Source organism: Crinia signifera, chromosome 4 (assembly GCF_055691185.1).
Source record: "Crinia signifera chromosome 4, ASM5569118v1, whole genome shotgun sequence".
Taxonomy (NCBI): domain Eukaryota; kingdom Metazoa; phylum Chordata; class Amphibia; order Anura; family Myobatrachidae; genus Crinia; species Crinia signifera.
In genome coordinates, this window is record NC_139220.1 from 268,415,865 (window position 1) to 268,437,809 (window position 21,945).

At 44.2% G+C, this 21,945-nt stretch overlaps 1 protein-coding gene across 2 annotated transcripts in view; it reads left to right on the forward strand.

Annotated features, from left to right (window-relative positions):
- Positions 1–4,195: 4,195 nt before the first annotated feature.
- TACR1 (tachykinin receptor 1) overlaps positions 4,196–21,945 on the forward strand; it is a 221,979-nt gene continuing 204,229 nt past the window's right edge. Inside the window, exon 1 of one of the 2 annotated variants that reach the window (XM_083184514.1) lies at positions 4,196–4,970. In XM_083184514.1, the coding sequence (XP_083040640.1) occupies positions 4,585–4,970 (386 nt within the window). In that variant the 5' untranslated portion in view covers positions 4,196–4,584. The remainder of the gene's footprint in view (positions 4,971–21,945) is intronic. The other variant, XM_083184513.1, reaches the window with a different exon arrangement.

Sequence of the window (21,945 nt, forward strand, 5' to 3'; positions counted from 1 at the left end):
CAGACACACGGACAATCACAGAGAGTAATTTTGACACAATGCTGACAAACAAATGCTAACACACGGATACACAGACAGAAACTGATACACTGATGCCAAAGCAGGCAGATGCTGACATACAAACTCTCTGAAACTGATAGACACTGACACTCTAACACAGACAGATGCTAATACAGAGACACTGAATCATGGACATACAGATATTAACACACTGACCCTAACACATGCTGACACACAAAGTGATGCTGACATACTGATGCTGACAGAAAGCTGCTGACACATGGACACTCACACAGACACATACTGTACGCTCACACAGTGACTGACACACTGATGCCAACACACAGACAGATACTAACAAATGAACACATGAACAGATGCTGAAACAATAATGCTAACACAGACGCTGACATAGAAACATAGACACTGGTACACTAACCCCAACAATGGCTGACAAACTGATGTTGAAACATGGATGCTGACACACATACACCAACACACAGATGCTGATGCCAACACACGGATGATGACATACAGTATACACACGGACACTGCCACACTAACTCTGATACATGCTGACTCTGATGGTGACACAGAGACAGATGCTAACACACAGACACATGGCTGCTGACACATGTAATGAACCTGTCAGACACTGGCACATGGACGATGACACAGATGCTGACCTACTAACCCCAACATGGACACTGAAACAGACATACGGTTGCTGACTCATGGACACTGACATCGACACACAGACACTGACAAAGACACTTGCCTCCAGTGAGAGGTTATCCATAACTGGAAAAAAGAAAATGTACCAGCGCTGGCTGTAGAAAATGAATTTAGATATATAAAAAATTATAATATACAGAACGGTATCCTTTACAAAATGTATTTACTATTAAAAAATGCTAAAATAGCTGTACCATTATTAGAATCGGTAAATCAATGTATAAAACGGGGGGTTACAATAAAATGGTAGGACATTCAATAGGCATCACAGAAGGTAGAGTATACGGGCATTGAATATATATATTACCACACGGACGTCTCTGATGGTAGACCCATAAAAGCAGCAGGTAGCCTGGTGGCCAATGTCAGTCCCAAAACACAGAGTCCAGTTGGAGAATTAGGTTCCTCTGGTGGGAAAAGATGGTAAACCTGGAGGATGATGTAATTTTCAATAGCTGCCTCGGATGATGAGTCCGGATGGGGTGGTGCAAATGCACGTGGTGCTGTCCGCTGTAGTGTGGATTTGGCCCGGTTTGGGTGATGCAATTGAGAGGAATGTCCGATTGTTGGGAGGCTCAACGCGTTCCCCTGGGTCAAACACCCAGCTTCTTCAGGAGCAAGTACCAGCTGCAGATAGTAGCGCACTGATCAAACACCCTTTTTTTGGTTATCCATAACTGTCTGTCCGGGGATACAGCTGACAGCTTTCACACATAGCCGAGGAGGGTCTGGATGCCGGAGACAGCGCAGTCGGGCAAGTGAGGAGCAGCTACTGGACACGGCTGCCGAGTAGGGGATGGGCGAAGAAAGCCCAGCAAGGGGGTGGCAGACTCCCATGCCGGAAAGAGCCGCTGGGTGTGTAAGATGGGAAGGGAACACTTACATATGTGTGCGCGCTGGGAAGAAAATGGGAGGGCAGCTGACATCTGGTGATGGCAGCTCCCCGACCCCTGCACCCGCGTCATGGCCTCATTAGCATGAGAATGCCTCACGCCCCTCTCCGCCCCCTCCTGTTGTCCTGGGTGCGTGCACTCGGCGTGGGTGCATGCACCCTGCATATGCACATGCGCAGAAATGCACATGCGCAGTACAAAAACATAATTCCATGTGCGAATGCAGCCCTGCTGCAAACGGACCACAACTACCCAGGACTATGTGCATTAATGTGTTTGGATGTGTGCATAGTCTAGGTGTGTGTCTGTGCAGCAATGTGTTTGGAATTGTGCATACAGTAGCTGTGTGTCTGTGCAGCAATGTGTTTGGATGTGTGCATAGCTGTGTGTCTATGTGTACTATTACAATGTGTTTGGATATGTGCATAGCTGTTTATCTGTGTGCAGCTGTGTGTCTGTGTGTAGCAATGTGTTTGGATGTGTGCATATCTGTGTGTAGAAATGTTTGTATCTGTGCATAGCTGTGTGTCTGTGTGTATCAATGTGTTTGGATGTGTGCATAGCTGTGTGTAGCAATGTGTTTGGATGTGTGCATAGCTGTGTGTCTGTGTGTAGCAATGTGTTTGGATGTGTGCATAGCTGTGTGTCTGCGTGTAGCAATGTGTTTGGATGTGTGCATAGCTGTGTGTCTGTGTGTAGCAATGTGTTTGGATGTGTGCATAGCTGTGTGTCTGTGTGTAGCAATGTGTTTGGATGTGTGCATAGCTGTGTGTCTGTGTGTAGCAATGTGTTTGGATGTGTGCATAGCTGTGTGTAGCAATGTGTTTGGATGTGTGCATAGCTGTGTGTCTGTGTGTAGCAATGTGTTTGGATGTGTGCATAGCTGTGTGTCTGCGTGTAGCAATGTGTTTGGATGTGTGCATAGCTGTGTGTCTGTGTGTAGCAATGTGTTTGGATGTGTGCATAGCTGTGTGTCTGTGTGTAGCAATGTGTTTGGATGTGTGCATAGCTGTGTGTCTGTGTGTAGCAATGTGTTTGGATGTGTGCATAGCTGTGTGTCTGCGTGTAGCAATGTATTTGGGTGTGCGTATAGCTGTGTGTAGCATTGGATGTGTGTATAGCTGTGTGTCTGTGTGTAGCAATGTGTTTGGGTGTGTGTGTATAGCTGTGTGTAGCATTGGATGTGTGTATAGCTGTGTGTCTGTGTGTAGAATGTGTTTGGATGTGTTTATAGCTGTGTGTGTGTAGCAATGTGTTTGGGTGTGTGTATAGCTGTGTGTCTGCGTGTAGTATTGGATGTGTGTATAGCTGTGTGTCTGTGTATAGCAATGTGTTTGGATGTGTGTATGGCTGTGTGTAGCAATGTGTTTGGGTGTGTGTAGCAATGTGTTTGGGTGTGTGTATAGATGTGTGTCTGTGTGTAGCAATGTGTTTGGATGTGTGCATAGCTGTGTGTCTGTGTGTAGCAATGTGTTTGGATGTGTGCATAGCTGTGTGTCTGCGTGTAGCAATGTGTTTGGATGTGTGCATAGCTGTGTGTCTGTGTGTAGCAATGTGTTTGGATGTGTGCATAGCTGTGTGTCCGCGTGTAGCAATGTGTTTGGATGTGTGCATAGTTGTGTGTCTGCGTGTAGCAATGTATTTGGGTGTGTGTATAGCTGTGTGTAGCATTGGATGTGTGTATAGCTGTGTGTCTGTGTGTAGAATGTGTTTGGATGTGTTTATAGCTGTGTGTGTGTAGCAATGTGTTTGGGTTTGTGTATAGCTGTGTGTCTGCGTGTAGTATTGGATGTGTGTATAGCTGTGTGTCTGTGTATAGCAATGTGTTTGGATGTGTGTATGGCTGTGTGTAGCAATGTGTTTGGGTGTGTGTGTGTATAGCTATGTGTAGCATTGGATGTGGGTATAGCTGTGTGTCTGTGTGTAGCAATGTGTTTGGATGTGTGTAGCAATGTGTTTGGGTGTGTGTATAGATGTGTGTCTGTGTGTAGCAATGTGTTTGGATGTGTGTATAGCTGTGTGTCTGTCTGTGTGTAGCAATGTGTTTGGATGTGTGTATGGCTGTGTGTCTGTGTGTAGAAATGTGCTTGGATGTGTGTAGTGATTAAATAGCACCAGGTGCAGCTGACAGTATATATAGTCTCTGCAGTTATAACTGGCGATTGTACTGGCAAAATATGTGGTCTTTATGACCCTCTCTTCAGTTCTTGCTTACAGAAGTGTGCATGCTTATGCTCACTTGAATATGGGAAAATATCGGAGTAAATGACATTTATTTGGAGATCTGACGCTGGAAAGTGCAGGTACATTGCTATGATTGCTAGTTCTCCAGTATTGAAGCTCTGAGTAGCCCCCCTAAAATGACTGGTTTCTATTGCTCTCTGCACCCCGGGATCCCTAACAGCAGCACCCTGATTCGTCCCTATCTACTGCTGCAGCGCTGCTGCTACTGCGCTGACCCAGCTTTTAACTCTGATCCCTTCACGTCCTGAATTAGCAGTCTGACCACGCCCCCTGTCACCAGGCCCCGCCTCTTCCAATGACACTGACTTTAAATCCTTCTCAACCCAGTAGTCTCCTAGTATAACTCTGGTATAAGATGCACGGCAGTCACCGGCAGAGGCAGGGATTTGACTACTCTCTTCTGAGACCAGCTCCGGTATATACTTCATTTATCAGCATTTCCAGCTGCTGGACTCCTCAGATCTGTGCTCCTCTCCCCTCAGCAGCTGCAGCAGCTTTTTAACTGTGATATTATTATTTTTTTCTCCCAATGCTGACAATTACCATCCACCAGTAACCATTCCTTCCAATGCATGCTCAGTACCACACAGCTTGCCCATGGGACTTATCCTAGCCACTCTAATGCCTACTTACAGCTGATTGCACATCTCTTATTATTGGACTGTAAGTTTTTCTTGAAGGGATTGGACCGGTCTGTTGTTAGACTGTAATCATGAATATCTCCGTTCAAAATGATTCAGCCCTTAATTCAACAAATGGCAATGAGACATTTATTAACCCTTTTCTGCAGCCGGCTTGGCAGATAGCCCTTTGGGCTGTAGCCTATTCCATCATCGTCATTATCTCAGTAGTTGGGAATATAATTGTCATGTGGATCATTCTAGCCCACAAAAGAATGAGGACTGTCACCAACTATTTCTTGGTAAACTTAGCTTTCGCTGAAGCATCGATGTCAGCCTTCAACACAGTGGTTAATTTCACCTATGCCATGAATAACCAGTGGTACTATGGGCTCATATACTGCAAGTTCCACAATTTCTTCCCAATATCTGCTGTGTTCACCAGCATCTACTCTATGACAGCTATAGCCCTGGACAGGTAAGATGCCTCTGTGTGTCTGGGTGGTGTTAGGTGTGTGTGTGTGTGTGTGTGTGTGTGTGTGTGTGTGTGTAGGTGTGTGTGTGTGTGTTTGTGTGTGCATATATATATATATATATATATATATATACATACACACACACAAACATATACACACACACACACAAACATACACACACACACACACATATATATACTTGATGTTATTGCTACTGTATAATTGGATCTACATGTGTAACTGGGGCTCCTTATTTGTATACACGATTAATGTGAGTTATTTGTAGAACGTTTGTGAATAGAGGATGGGTAATACATTTTAAATAAACAGGTTAAAAGTTCATACAAATACTGTAAAAGGACCCCCTGAGATCAACTGCCAGAGGGTACAGCTGTTAGCAGAGGGGCGTTAAGGAAGGCAGACATATGTATGTCTCCTGTAGGAACAAATAGGGTTTATATCAGGTAACATCACTTTGTGATTAAACTGTCCACTGTTAACCTGATGCAGGAACTATGATTGTTACATCCATAGTAATACAACACATGTAAAAATGAACCTGCAGCAAATACTGTCATGAAAAGTAAAATTATGGAATGAAACATGTATCCTACAACTTATTCTGAGTATATCACAGCACTTTCCTTTATGTACCTTATGTGCTACTACTGGCATGTGTATTATAGATGCTGCTAGTTAGAATGCTGAAGGGACCAAAACAGAAAAAAGAACAATTAAAGCAGATTATTTTGCAGTAGAACAGCTTGCACCTGTATATCTCTGGATATGTCCTTTCACTGATGCAGACTTCATGCAATGGAGGAATTTGTTAAAAAGTAATGGGAAATGTCACAGTCTTTCACACACTGCAACGCATTCTGGAGGAGGTGGAAGTATCCTACAGTTCAATGAATGTGTGCTATGTGCCAGCCCAAGACTGGGCTCTAAGAAGAGATCATACCATAGTAACCAATGAGTAGTATATGCATCTGTCTGAGTGTGTATCTATGTAACCCCGGGCAGCAGGATTGTGTGACATTTATTTTTTGGGTACTCGGGCAGATTTATTAAGCTTGATGAAGTGATAAAGTGGCTGCTACTTTATCACCGGCCAATCCACTCCTGATTATTAAGTTACAGGCTGGGTTTGAAAAATGACAGTTATGAGCTGATTGGCAATAACAGCCACCTTTTCATTTCACTGGGCTTGATAAATCTGCCCCAAAGTTTTCTTTTCTCATTTTATATAATTGGCAATTCACAGCATGAACAGAAACAGCGTCCTGTGAGTCTTCGTGTGATTGAGCAGCATTCTCCATTGGATAAAACAGCAATTAGACAACTAAATCAGCCTGCGCGAGTGGGAATGGCACCACCCAACTGATTGTGTTATGGAGCTTGCTCTACTTTGTCTTCCAGGTGTCTCTTAGAAGCATTTTATAGTAGGAGAGGATGAGCCAGAGTTCAAATGTGATGTCTAGGAACAGTGATCAGTATGAGCGTTAGCCAGTGACGTGCAGTGTGGGTAGGCAGAGCCTCATCTGTCACTCCATTCATTCACTCTGCAGTTTTGATGATTAGAATCATCTATTTGTGTGTATATCTGGCTATTATACTAGTCAGTGCCTCCTCACCACACCTCATTGGCCTAGTCCTAGTCTGGAAACAGGTATCTGACTACAACATTTTAGTAATATATCTCTGGTGTCTATGAGCAGTACAGTTTGAGTGTCTGTGAGGAGTAACAGTTAATTTTGAAATATGGGTTTTATACTGCAGTTAATTCTGATGTACATTATGGGAGTTTTAGACTACAGGAGTGTTAAGGTGGCCATACACCACTGTGAGAAGTCGCAGCAGTATATGGCCAGCCAATCCGAGTTGAGCCGCACGCAGGATCATATGCAACGTATCGGCTGCTATACCGTTCCCCCTTGCTTGGACCAGGGTTGCCAGATTATCCCTTTAATAAGACCAACATATAAATTACACAGGTTCTTGACTACTTTTCAAACGTAATGACAGTTGGTATGAACTCTTGAACTCTGTCACCTCCCAACCATACCAACTGTCATTACTTTTGAAAAGTTTGAAAAGTAGTCAAGAACCTGTGTAATTCAAATGTGCACCTATTAAAGGGGATGATCTGGCAACTGTGGCCTGAGTCAGAGTCAGAGGTCGGATGTGCAAAAGGTCTGACCTCCGACTCCGATCCAGTGCGCACACGTCCACGCATCTGATCGGAAGTCAAACACACTTTTCACCCGATTTCTCGGCCTTATCTGTTGGAGTTGGGTGAAAAGTGGCCAAATCGGACTAGTGCATGAGGGCCTTAAGAGTCATTTTTAGTGTCTATTAGCAACATCCTAGGTTATTGTATTTTAGAGTTATCTCTCGGCGCAGTATACTATGGGGAACATTTATCAATGCGTAATAGAAGTCATTGTTGTCGATGATAAAGCTTGCTGCGTATGATAATGGTGCCCCAGCCAATCAGCTCCTATCTGTCATGTGTTTGAAAACTGACAGAGCTGATTGGCCATTTGTCATTCGTAGCGAGTTTTTTCTATAAGGTATGCATTGCATACCTTATAGAAACTTATGGGGGATGTGGCTGTAGGCGGCAATGGAGGGATACAGTTGGCTAACCCCAAATATTGTTTGATAAGTGTCCCTGTGTGCCCCTGTGTGAGAATGAGTTATACCACCTTCAGACCGAAAAATACCAAAAACCCGGGTTTTCCCCAGATACAAACACCCGGGTAGGACTAAGTTGAAAGCTCTGACCCCCTTTTACACAGCACATTTAACCCTGGAATTTCCCATGTTGACCCCTTTCACACAGAAGCCTGATTATCCCTGCAATGTACTGTTTGTGTCACAATAAAAGGAGTGATTAGCAGCAGCCGTGGGACCTACACATTACTGGCTCTGATAGGGGGACACTAGATGTGCAGTTTGGGGGTTGCAATATTGCTATATATTCCCTAATTTGTGGTCTGGTCTTGGCAGCATTTATGAAATCAAGACTAAATTCCATGAGAGCTGTGAAGATTGTTCATTTTCAGTATACTGTAAAATGCTCGGTGGCAAGTCACTGTCTAAAGCACACTATTAAACAATCATACACCTGCACTGCCTTCAGCAGAGGGCTGCAAAAAAGTCACTTCCCCTGTAAGAATCTTCAAACATAGATTGGGAATAGAGAGGTGTCTTCCCAATGAGCATTGTCTAGCCAGCGCCAGGGCCATGCCCTCCCAGCCAATCAGAGAGGCAGACCCTCACAGCCAATCAGACAGCACCCCACCAGGAGAGCTACTCAGTGCCTTTCCCTGTATATTAATCCCAAAAACCCTTTCAGACAGCCAGCGACCTGGGTTTTTTGGAATTAAGATCCAGGAAAAATCCTGGTAAATTCCATGGTTGGTGCCCTGGCAATTTAGATCCGGGTTGACCCTTTTAAACAGGAAAAAAATCCAGGTCTACCCTTCTGGACCAGAGACACATAGCTCATGTCTGGAACCAGTATACTTTGTGAGTGTAAGAGATATATCTCATGTCGGGTACCAGTATACTATGTGAGTGTGAGAGGTACATCTCATGTCTGGTACCAGTATACTGTGTGAGTGTGAGAGATATATCTCATGTCTGGTATGTACAAGTATACTATGTGAGTGTAAGAGATATATCTCATGTCTGGTACATACCAGTATACTATGTGAGTGTGAGAGATATATCTCATGTCTGGTATCAGTATACTATGTGAGTGTAAGACCAAATGACTGCCACCCTGGGCGCCGAAACACCTAGTTTCGGCCCTGAGTATGTACAAGTATACTATATGAGTGTAGACAGTTGGGTTCTCAGGTTGGCACTCTGGTTAAAGATAAAACTGTTCCGGTGCCAGGCACATAATGTGGTTAATAGAAAGCACTTACCCCCTCGCAGAAAGGATTGGAGCCGGCACACGGTAGTAGGTGAAGAAAAAAAGGGTTTATTGCAATTACATCATTGCACAAAGAGACAGCTGCCGACCTGACAGCTGTTTCAACTGCATGTGAGTAGACCTCTGATGAAAACTGCTCACATGCAGTTGAAACGGCTGTCAGGTCAGCAGCTGTCTCTTTGTGCAATGATGTAATTGCAATAAACCCTTTTTTTCTTCACCTACTACCGTGTGCCGGCTCCAATCCTTTCTGTGAGGGGGTAAGTGCTTTCTATGTGAGTGTAGGAGATATATCTCATGTCTGGTACCAGTATACTATGTGAGTGTAAGAGATATATCTCATGTCTGGTACGTACCAGTATACTATGGGAGTGAAGAAGATATATCTGAAGCTAGTCCTACAATATTTTATTAACAGGCAGAGTTCCAATCTCCTGTAACAGTCCCCATACTGTAGCTAGAGTTTGCATTATCTGCTATTAATCTATGGACTCTGTAAATTAATATTTATATACGTGCACTGAGAATGCAGATCTATAGCACTGAAACCATGATGATGGGGATTATTGTAACAATGTATTCGTAGACTGCACCTACCCTTATTCTGAATCGGACGGTACGGCCCGCGTGCGGCCGTACCGCCGATGTTTTTAGTCTGCACATGCGCAGAGGTCAATCTGCGCATGTGCAGCCCCATTCGCCGCAGACGTATTTCGTCCGCCGCAAAGGGGGCGTATAGGGGCGTGAGGGGCTTCATACCCTCATTTCCCTATGTATACGCCCCGCGTTTCATGGGCGTTCCCATGCAAACGCGGGGCGTATGCATGCTAATCAGGGTATGACGCCACTGATGGGGGCGGAAAGCTGACGTCGCCGGATGTCAGCTCTCAGCCCCCATACAAGCTATCACACGGACGATTGTCCGTGTGGTCTCAGCTTGCGGGAGCTGCTGTGGCGTGCGGCCCTGCCTTCGATGGTCGACGACCATCGAATGCAGGGGGCAGCTCCCACCATGGTGGAGGCGTACGCCCCACCATTTTTATGCGGATCGCCAGCCGTCCGTGTACGGACGGCCGTGGCGATCCGTCTCGTGGGCGGGGATTGGTTTGTGCGGCCGGAGCACCGTGTGCGGCTCCGGCCGCACCAACCAGAATAAGGGCCCATATGTGACATAATTACATGTGCTGGCTCTAACGTATGGAAGTGGCATTGTGAGTTTGAGCAGAAACTAATCTTAAGGCTCCTATACATTACTGCAACTTCTACAAGGGGAGAAGAGGCAGCAAATAATCCTAGAGTCACCCGTAAAGCATGATCGCATGCAATAATCCGTATGCAGTCCTTTTGCATGCCGGTAGGCTGTCTGAGTCAGAGGTCATTCATGCAAGCAGGTCAAACACATGCCATTGGGCCACTTCACATTAGTCTATGGCCAGCATTACTATCTTTGCAATCTGGAAGCAGAACATTTCAGGCCAGATGTACCCAGCTTCCAAAAAGTGATAAAGTGGGGAGTGATAAACCACCAGCCAATCAGTTTGTAACTATCATGTTAAAGGCTGTGTTTGAAAAATGACAGTTAGTATTTAATTGGCTAGTTTTATTATCACTCTTTGAAGCTTGGTGCATCTGGCCTATGTGCGTAGAAGTAAATACTATTGGTAATTTTGTGAGACGGAAGTTCTATTAAAGATGGTGTGTTGCCCATTGCAACCAATCAGATTATATCTATTATCTTCTGGAAGGTGCTAAATAAATAAGAAGCATAATCTGATTAGTTGCTATGGGCAACATCCCATCTTCAATAGAACTCTTATATTAGTAATTTTACCCCTTCGTGTATAGAAGCAGCACTCACTGAATATAAATTGTGTAGAAGATGCAGTCTTCATAGGTAGACACTACTGTAATCCTAGTGTCTCTGGATATAGTCTTTGGAGAGAGAACAACTTCAAAGCATCATTCTGATAGTAGTAATTGGTCCAAGTAGCTTTTGGCATGTGAGTAGCAGCTAGTCTTCTGGAAGCAACACTCAATGAGTTCAAGCTGGTCCTAATGTCTGGAAGCAGCGAATTGTGAGTGTGAGTAGAAGCAAATCCTAATGCAGCAATCGGTAGAAACTGCTCCTAGTTTGTAGAAGCTGCAATTTGTGTGAGTAGAAGCTAGTTCTAGTGTCTAAAAGCAACAGTCCATACAAGTGTGAGTAGAAGCTAGTTCTAGTATCTAAAAGCAACAGTCCATACAAGTGTGAGTAGAAGCTAGTTCTAGTGTCTAAAAGCAACAGTCCATACAAGTGTGAGTAGAAGCTAGTTCTAGTGTCTAAAAGCAACAGTCCATACAAGTGTGAGTAGAAGCTAGTTCCAGTGTCTAAAAGCAACAGTCCATACAAGTGTGAGTAGAAGCTACTTCTAGTTTCTAAAAGCAACAAGTGTGAGTAGAAGCTAGTTCTAGTGTCTAAAAGCAACAGTCCATACAAGTGTGAGTAGAAGCTAGTTCTAGTGTCTAAAAGCAACAAGTGTGAGTAGAAGCTAGTTCTAGTGTCTAAAAGCAACAATCCATACAAGTGTGAGTAGAAGCTAGTTCTAGTGTCTAAAAGCAACAAGTGTGAGCAGAAGCTAGTTCTAGTGTCTAAAAGCAACAGTCCATACAAGTGTGAGTAGAAGCTAGTTCTAGTGTCTAAAAGCAACAGTCCATACAAGTGTGAGTAGAAGCTAGTTCTAGTGTCTAAAAGCAACAGTCCATACAAGTGTGAGTAGAAGCTAGTTCTAGTGTCTAAAAGCAACAGTCCATACAAGTGTGAGTAGAAGCTAGTTCTAGTGTCTAAAAGCAACAGTCCATACAAGTGTGAGTAGAAGCTAGTTCTAGTGTCTAAAAGCAACAAGTGTGAGTAGAAGCTAGTTCTAGTGTCTAAAAGCAACAATCCATACAAGTGTGAGTAGAAGCTAGTTCTAGTGTCTAAAAGTAACAAGTGTGAGCAGAAGCTAGTTCTAGTGTCTAAAAGCAACAGTCCATACAAGTGTGAGTAGAAGCTAGTTCTAGTGTCTAAAAGCAACAGTCCATACAAGTGTGAGTAGAAGCTAGTTCTAGTGTCTAAAAGCAACAGTCCATACAAGTGTGAGTAGAAGCTAGTTCTAGTGTCTAAAAGCAACAGTCCATACAAGTGTGAGTAGAAGCTAGTTCTAGTGTCTAAAAGCAACAGTTCATACAAGTGTGAGTAGAAGCTAGTTCTAGTGTCTAAAAGCAACAGTCCATACAAGTGTGAGTAGAAGCTAGTTCTAGTGTCTAAAAGCAACAGTCCATACAAGTGTGAGTAGAAGCTAGTTCTAGTGTCTAAAAGCAACAGTCCATACAAGTGTGAGTAGAAGCTAGTTCTAGTGTCTAAAAGCAACAGTCCATACAAGTGTGAGTAGAAGCTAGTTCTAGTGTCTAAAAGCAACAGTCCATACAAGTGTGAGTAGAAGCAAATCCAAGTATTTGGAAGCAGAACTCTGAGAAGGAGCTGCACCTAGTGTCTTGAAGTTGCAGTCTATTCGAGTATGAATGGTAGCTAGTCTGAAGTTGCACTTAGAGTTTGTGTAGACAATGTAAAAGCTAGTCAATGTGCCTGGAAGCAGAGTGTCAGTAGAAGCTAGTTTTAGTGTCTGGAAGTACTGCTTGGAGAATGAGTAGAAGCTTTTTAGTGTGTCTGGAAATAGCTCTAAAGGTCCATACATACTGGGCGGTGATGGCTATCATCGCTTGGGGTAAAGCTGCTCAGTGCATACACACTGAGCCACACAGCCCGCCACTGTCAGTGGGGGGAGGACGGCGTTTCATAGCGCAGCGCTATGCAACGCCGTCCTCAAAGCCGCTCATCTGCTGTTATTAACAGCTAGCTAGTCTGAATGTCTGATAGTATTTCTTCGAATGTGAGTACAAGCTGGTCAATGTCTCTGGAAACAGTCGACTGTGTGAGTATGAGCAGAAGCTATTCTGAGTGTCTGAAAGTAGAACTTGAAGTGTGTAGAAACTAGGCAATGTGTCTGGCAGCAGAGTGTCAGTCTAAGCTAGTTTTAGTATCTGGAAGTAATGCCTGGAGAGTGAATTGAAACTCGTTAATACGCCTGGAAACAGTAGACTGTGATGATGAGCAGAAACTATTCTGAGTGTCTGGAAGTGAAGTGTGTGTAGAAGCTAGGTAATGTGTCTGTAAGTTGAGTGTGAGTATAAGCCAGTTTTATTATCTGGAAGTAATGATTGGAGAGTGAGTAGAAGCTAATAAATGTACCTGGGAAAAGTAGACTGTGAGCATGAGCAGAAGCTATTCTGAGTGCCTGGGAGTAGAACTTGAAGAGTATAGAAGCTAGGAAATGTGTCTGGAAGTTGAGTGTGAGTATAAGCTAGTTTTAGTGTCTAGAAGTAATGCCTGGAGAGTTAGTAGAAGATACTGTAGCTAAGGCACCTGGAAACAGTAGATTGTGAGTATGAGCAGAAGCTATTCTGAGTGCCTGGGAGTAGAACTTGAAGTGTGTGTGAAGCAAAGGTAATGTGTTTGGAAGCAGGCTGTGTGGGTATGAGTATAAGCTAGTCTTAGGTTTTAAAATGAATGCTTGGAGTGTGAGTAGAAGCTAGTTTATGTGCTTGGAAGCAGCAGCCTGTGTGAGTATGAGTAGAAGCCATTTATCATGTCTTTTGTAAGTAGAATAGTGTCTTACTTTCAAGATGCTGTAACCTGTGAGTGCGAGTAAGAGCTAGCACTGAATCTATGAGCACTCCTCTGAGGTGAGAAGAATGTAGAGTAGAGTACAGTATCTCTGAGCGGGTTGTTGTGTGACTGCATACATGAGGAGCTGCAATGCATGTTAGCATATAGCTGGAAAATGACATTCTTACTGGATGTCTCTCAGTTGTTTGTTACAATTATGGCATAGTCCAATCAGACATGAATAGCAGCCGTAAAGTGTGTGTTCTGTAATTCAGGAAATATCTTTTTCTATCCAGTAATACAGACTGTAAATGTGTATGTGTACCGTATTGATGTATACATACTGTGTGTACACTACAGTTAGCTGTGTACACATAAATAAGCACGGACTACTTACTGGCCTATAACACGGTGGAATGCAGACAGATCTGCCTGCAGTACGGTAATCACAAATAATAAAATATAATTTTCAGGGCAGAACTTACCTTGTACATTGATAATTCCAATGTATTCGTAGACAGACATCTATTAGTGCACAGGACGGGCTGTCTATTACAAGAGTCGCTGCAGTTTTATGCCTCAATTAATCCCTTTAACTAATGAAATTGGTCTTTTTACACGAACTGGTCTCCAGAGGAAGCCTTGCCTAATACCTGGACACAGGGGAACCAGAAAACAGATCTTTAAAACGGTTTCTCTTGTCAATATATAATTATCCTGCACTCGATTTGTTCATGTGATGGGGTGATAGTTCTTCCCTGTTATCTTCTTCTGTTTGCCAGGAATTCCAATTTTATTTTATTGGGGACCTGTTGAATAATCTGCAGAGGTGGGGGTGGGGGGTTTTCCGTCTCTACTTGTAGAAATATTATGCACATCTGTTAGCTATCATCAAGAGACTCAATAATATATTCGCTCTCTCTCTCAGCTTTGGATAATTAAAACTGTATTTTTGTTTGTTTGTTTGTTTTCTAATATTGTTTGTATAGAGATATGGGTAATTAATATTTAATTTTAATAAACCACCATTTATAGTTGGAGCGACATTTGGACATTAACACTTGAATAGTCTTTCTGACAGTGTGAAGCTTGTTCCTCTGCAGAACGATACAGGAATGTGTGCCAACATAGCTGTAAACACAATCCTTGCTTCACAGAACAATGCTGTCCAATATTTTTGTATGGCGGCCAAACTTTCAGAAACAAACAAGCTCAGATCCCAGGATTTTATTAGAAAATTAAGTGTATTTACTATTTGGGGCTACAACCTACTTGGCTCAATCCGAAGATTTTTATTACACGGGTACCTGCAATATCAGTGCAAAGGCATCTGACAGTAATTTGCAGCAATTGTTTGGATCATTATAACGTAATACAAAAACAGAGTTTCACATTCTGAACTTTTGGCAAAGAGGTCTAGATTCTTAGAACATGATTCAACCATATCTGTTACTCTATTTTAACATTTTGTAGGCATTGACCATGTACCTCTGCTGCACTGAGGGATCCATTGGGCCACACTATGGGCTAGATGTATGAAGCTTCAAAAAGTGATAAAGTGAAGAGTGAAAAACAACCAGCCAATCAGCTACTACGTGTCATTTTTCAATCCCAGCCTGTAACATGACAGGTAGGAACTGATTGGCTGGCTGTTTGACTTTTTGAAGTTTGATACATCTGGCTGTTAAACCCTTGTATATTACTTGGGCTCAGGGAATGTATGATAGTAGATAGACAAAAGATTGGCAGCAGGAGGATTACAGAAATCACATGAGTTCTGAAAACGTTAAAGTGCTTCCACTTTGTCTACGTCAGTTATTTAAGCTGTAAGTGCTGGCACTGCTACCATTTCTACATAAGGGTTCGATCGATATATATATCTCATAAGTCCCGGCATCAGAGACTCAGATCCAGTGGTAGAAATTGTGGGCCGTGTGCCCAGGTGCAAAAATATAATTTGACTCCCCCTCCTCCACCCCAGCCCAAGTTCACAATATTCAACACAGCAGTGGGTGACAGGGGAGTTAAAGGGTGACAGGAAGAGGCAGGGGGAGGCAGACAGGGAAAAATAGTGGGAGACAGGTGGAGGATGACAGGGGCAGCAGTGGGCACCTTAGTCCTCAGGGGCCCCGGTGCACTGCACCTGCTGCACCAATGGCAGTCCCAACCTTTGCTCAGATCCCATCATGTTGGGTCCGAACATCATGCTCCCAGAGGTGGATTCTTGCAAATCCAAATATAAAACTGGTAGGAACGAATCTGAGCCAAGTCCAGATCCAACAAAAACGGTCCACCACTCATTTCTACTAATTACCAAACTTTTTGTCTCTGGAAACATAAATAGAATTACATTTTATTCATTCCGTACAGTCTTGTGCTTTTTATGAGAGTGGCAGGAAGCTTAGAGTACATTTATAAAACGATTTCCTGAATCTCAAAAAGGTTATCTGTAGTCTGTGACATCAGGATGTCCTGATTATGGAAACATAAACGTGTTGATATCCTGAGTGTAATAGAAAAATGACCCCAAGATAGAATAGATGTGGACAAATAAGTATGCTGGTGATGTTTGATTATGTTCTTATTCTCAGTGTCACTGAGCTATTGTTTGTAAGGCAAGCCTGTAATCAAATCTGTGTCCTGCAAACCACCAATCACTGGACACTAGAATCCTGATAGTAATGTATTTATAAACAACTAGCAATAACAATGAGTTTATATAATATCAATAAAAAATGTCTCCAATAAATTGCAGAAGTTTACATAAAATTGCAAAAAGTCATCCAAGTTCTGGCGATACGTACATGGGACCTTATTCTGGTTCGTTCGCACCGATTCATGCGCTCGCACGGGGCCGATGTTTTTACTTTACGCATGTGCTGGCTGTGTGCGCCCTTGCTGGCGGGTGGAGGGCAGGTATGGGGCGGCGGGCTGTTCCATTAGCATATTGGATCCCCAGCATTTTCATGGGCGTTCTCATGTGACGGACATCACTGGATGTCAGCTGCCCGCCCATTTCCTCCTGAACGTGCACACATATGTAAATTTGCTCAGAGCAACCTTCCATATGCGTGCACCTTCCACATCTTTTGATGGCCGGTGACCAGGGGCTGGCTGGCAACTTTAGGTCTGGGGGTCAAGCCCAGAGCACTGGCCCATGAGTAACAGCGTTTGGCTGAGAAAAACCCCTGTGTAATAATAATAATAACAACAACAACAGCAGCAGGACCCCGCAGGCTGCTCCTCTACTATAATAATAAACCAGGACACCACATGCTGCTCCCACTGCATAAAAAGAATAGGACACCACAGGCTGCTCCCCCTGCATAACAATCTGAGGACACTGCAGGCTGCTCTCCCTGGATAATAAATGGAGTACACCACAGGCTGCTCCCCCTGCATAATAACCAGAGGACAACACAGGCTGCTCCCCCTACCAGGCTTCTCCCCCTGCATAATAACGACACCACAGGCTGCTCCACCTGCATAATAACACGACACCACAGGCTGCTCCCCCTGCATAATAACACGACACCACAGGCTGCTCCCCCTGCATAATAATACAACACCACAGGCTGCTCCACCTGCATAATAACACGACACCACAGGCTGCTCCCCCTTCATAATAACGACATCACAGGCTGCTCCACCTGCATAATAACACGACACCACAGGCTGCTCCCCCTGCATAATAACACGACACCACAGGCTGCTCCCCCTGCATAATATAAGGGTAATTTGCACATTGTGTACACACCATTAGACTATTGTCTATGACCAATGATAAGGATGTTTGTTTTTGTCATGGCTGGTTGGGCCCGATGACTAGCAAACATCGACAGCGCAGGTCCTATACTCGAAGTCTTTGTATGTGTAGAGATCAGTCATCAATGGTTTAAACCCATTCTCCATCGATGATGCAACCTTTGATGGCCATTGCTACTAGTAAGTGGGTTCAGCCCACCAAAATGGCCACCCTTCTTTGTAAAGGAGGTGGATATTATTTAGAACTCTTTTGCTCTGTTGCTGATTAAAGTGCATTTATCAGAGAAATACAGCGAGTACAGCGAGAACATTTTGTACTAATGCTAGCCCAATTCATCATGCTATCTGTTCCCTGTATTTAACTTTCTACCTACCTCCCACCCTATCAGTAGCAGCGTTCAGGCACAGGCACGTTAGTCTTTTAGCTCTGGATTGCTTGCTCTAGCAGATAAGACTGTTGTGCAGGGCTGGGGCCTTGTAGGCTTCTCAGTAGTTCCTAAAACAGCACCAATCTTGTTTCCCTGTCCTCATCAGCTGTAATAAACAGCTTTCTGCCTGAAGCCGACTACATTGATATTGTCTGTGGTTTTTACAGTACTGCAAAGTGTTTACATTTTATTGGAGTCTGGAATTTTTCAAGGGAACCTTTTTATTTCCGTCACTGTTCTCCTGCACAGGACAGGTTAACAGTGTGCGCTGACACGTGCCTGTCAAATAGTCACAGAGTCATGTGACAGTGCAGCTTAGAAGGCCTGGGGCAGTTGCCATTTTGGAGTTCTTGTTAAAACCTTACTCTCAGAGTCAATTATCGCAGATTTCCATTTCAGCATCAGCTGCATGTTGCACTGGGTAACAGAGAGAGAGGAGCTTGTATCCAGGAGAGTCTGGTTTCCTAACCGCAATTTTATATACTGTTTTTATCCTGCTGCTTTTCTAATCATGCAATTTTGTTACAATGCACAAAGGTGTGTTTATTTCCAAATCTGCATATCGAGAACTGCAGTGCCAGATTTGTGGCCTCTGAGTTATATAATTTGTGCAACGTATCCAACGGCTGCCAACTGACTACTGAGTATAGCCACTGAGTGGTATGGCCAGGTACACCAAGGTGGAAGCATGACCATACCAACAATTACGCCCGCACAGCCAGGCACACTTTACTGATTTGGAAACTCCCAGGGGTAAGTGTGGGTTTTATAGAAGTTAGGATGTTGCTTAGTATTTCATATTTGCCAAATTTTTTGGAGAGGAGACCAGACAGTAGCATGTCAGGGTGGCGAGACGAGGCGGACGTCACCAAGCCCCGCCTCCATTGCAGTCAAACAAGGCAATTCACGGGTCCACGGACTGGGGGATAGGCGAAAATGGTGCAAAATGAAATGACGCAATTCACGTCATTTCAGCCCCGTCCCTCATCACAGACCCGCGAAAAATGGGTTTTAGTGCAGCGGGGAAGAGAGGTGGCGAGGACTGCGAGGCTGATGCGGGAGACTCAAATTTTAGGAGCCTCCTGGCAATTTCAGGAAGGTAGGCACGCCTGTAGTATTTACCTAAAACCTTCTAGAAAATAAAGCTTTAATCTGATTGGTTGTTACGGGCAACATCTCCATTTCTCCAAAAACCGCACTAGGAGAAATTCTTTTGGATATACATTTTGTGCTAGGCTTCCCCTGATTTCCAGTACTGTTTTCTTGCTATCCTTTATATTGTAAAGCTCATTAACAGCACAACTAAAAGTATATTCTGGATGCAGCGTTAGTATGCGTCACCCTCGATATGCTGTAAAAAATAGTGTCATCGTTTCTGAAAAGAATCCGTATTGTGGGTCTGGGAGGAATAATTACTGAGCTAGTTATATTGATTAATCTGTGTACAATTAGGAATTTATTTTGAAACATGCTATTTTGTGATACTTTACATGGGCAAGGGCTACTGGCGGGTGTAAGCAGGATGCCAGAGACTTGTTCACTTTTGAGGTGGCTGGGAGTCCCACCCAATTTTCTGGAACTTCCCCCCCGTTGCCGGGAGAATGACTTGTACAACTGCCCGCTTTAATACAGGTTTCATATTGCCCAATCATGTGGCAGCTGCATAGTGCCTTAAATTCAAGGTCAAGAGTTCTGTTGTTGTTCAGGCCAAATGCTAGAATGGTAAGAATTAAATCTAAGTGACTTTGTCCTGTTATTCTTGGTAGCAGACTGGGCAATTTCGAGGTCTCGATAACTGATATCCTCCTGGGATTTTTGAGGTCTCTAAAGTTTAAAGACACTTGTGGGCGAAAGAGAAAACACCCAGGGAGTGACAGTTCTGTGGGTGAAAACACTTTTTTAATGAATGAGGTTAGGGGTTAATGACAATATTGCAGCAATAACTGAAGTAGACATATGTTCACAACAGTGGTATGCAGGAAAATAGTATCTGTGTATGCACAGCACATCCAAGCTTGAATTGTAGATGCTGCAGCAACTGTACACCACACCGAGATCTATTCCTGTCAGCTAACAGGAGACTGAGGGTACTGGGGACTCACCATAACCAAATAGTTGATGATTGTAAAGCAGAAGAGTTTCAATTTCTGCTGTGACATGTGTCTACGGCAGTGGTTCCCAAACTTTCTAGAATTTAACTGTCTGGGCCGATGCTGTTTCTCTTCCCCTTTTTCTTTTTCTCCCTATAAATATGAATGAAGAAATGCACTATACACTGATCCAGGGCCGTTTCTAGACAATTTAGCTCCCAGGGCAAATAAATAAAAATGCGCCCCCCCCCCCCCAAATACATAACATGAAATACAAGAAATTGCGTGCGCCGAAGGCGCGCGCGCCGAAATAGGGGGCGTGGTTTATTTTAAAAGGGGGTGTGGCTTAAAATAAGGGCGTGGTCTAGCAGCAAAACAATTACCTTACATCTCACTTTTGCAACCTGCATGTCCAGACATTGGTTACCGCAGGAATTGTCATTGTCCTCCCGCACTTAAGTTGGCGGGCTGAAGCCCACACGGTGACATAAAAATATAAAGCCCTACACAGTTACCTAGTACGCCTCACAGATCAAGGCCAAACAATGACAGGCTACTTAAATCATACACTTTTTTATCCGTGATGCCAATTACACATTACATATTACGCCGCACACCATGATGGCAAGCACACAATACTCCCCACAACGTAATGCCTATTACACATTATGCCCAACGCTCCGCTGCCGCACAACTGATGCCGTTTACTAATATGCCCCCACAGTGCCACACATATATGCCCCACAGTCCCAGCTATGCCCCCACAGTGCCACACATATATGCCCCCACAGTGACAGCTATGCCCCCACAGTGCCACACATATATGCCCCCACAGTGATAGCTATGCCCCCACAGTGCCACCCATATATGCCCCCACACTGACAGCTTTGCCCCCACAGTGCCACAGATATGCCCCCACAGTGCCAGATATGCCCCCACAGTGCCACACATATGCCCCTACAGTGCCAAATATGCCCCCACGGTGCCACATATATGCCCCCACGGTGCCACATATATGCCCCCATAGTGCCACACATATGCCCCCACAGTGCCAAATATGCTCCACAGTGCCACACATATGCGCCCACAGTGCCACACATATGCCCCCACAATGCCACATATATGCCCCCACAGTGCCACATATATGCCCCCACAGTGGAAAATATGCCCCCATAGTGCCACACATCTGCCCCCCTCAGTGCCAGACCTATATGCCCCCACAGTGACAGAGGATAATATCCCAGCAGCAGCACAACTCACCGTTGCTGCTGCTGCTGGGGAGAGCAGAGTCCGGGTCTCCGACTCCGAGTCCCGTTGCCGCCGCTGCTTCTGTTTCCCAAGGGAGGAGAGGGGAGCGCATACCGCATCTCTCCTTCACTGTGACTGGGCTGACAGGAGACAATCATATCTCGCGGGCTGGCTCCTTATTGGCTGCCGGCCCGCGAGCTGATTGGCTAACAGCCCAGTGACACAGCGAGGGGAAGGAGAGACTTATGCGCTCCTCTCTCCCCTCCAAGATCATCTTTTTGGTGCGGCGTACGGGGCGTGCGGGGGGGACAGCGGCGTGGGGGAAGCTGGCGGGCGCCCTGGCTGCTAAACAGAGGCGGACAAGCCGTGCGGCGCCCCGGGCTGCTGCACGGCTTGTCCGCCTCTAGAAACGGCCCTGCACTGATCACAGATTTGTATAATTAGTTAACACTATACTCAGATATCGTGAAAAATCCTGTTACATGGTAAACTATGCACTATGCACACTAGACTAAATGTTTACATACATGTTTTTTTTTTCTCTCTTTCTCTTTGTAGTGTTTGTGGTATATGTAATTTATGTAATGGGATGTCAATGTTTTTTATGTATGAAACTATGAGACTATCGAATTATATATATATAAAAAAAAAATTGTAACTGTCATCCTTGAGTTCAGTTATTTTGTGGTGGACACAGTTGCGATTCTAAATGTCCACAAATATTTTATTATGGCAGCCACCAGCACTGGTTTTGCCTTTTAATTTGACCGTATATAATGGTCAAACGGTAAGTGTCTCGAGGCACCGCAGGGTGCC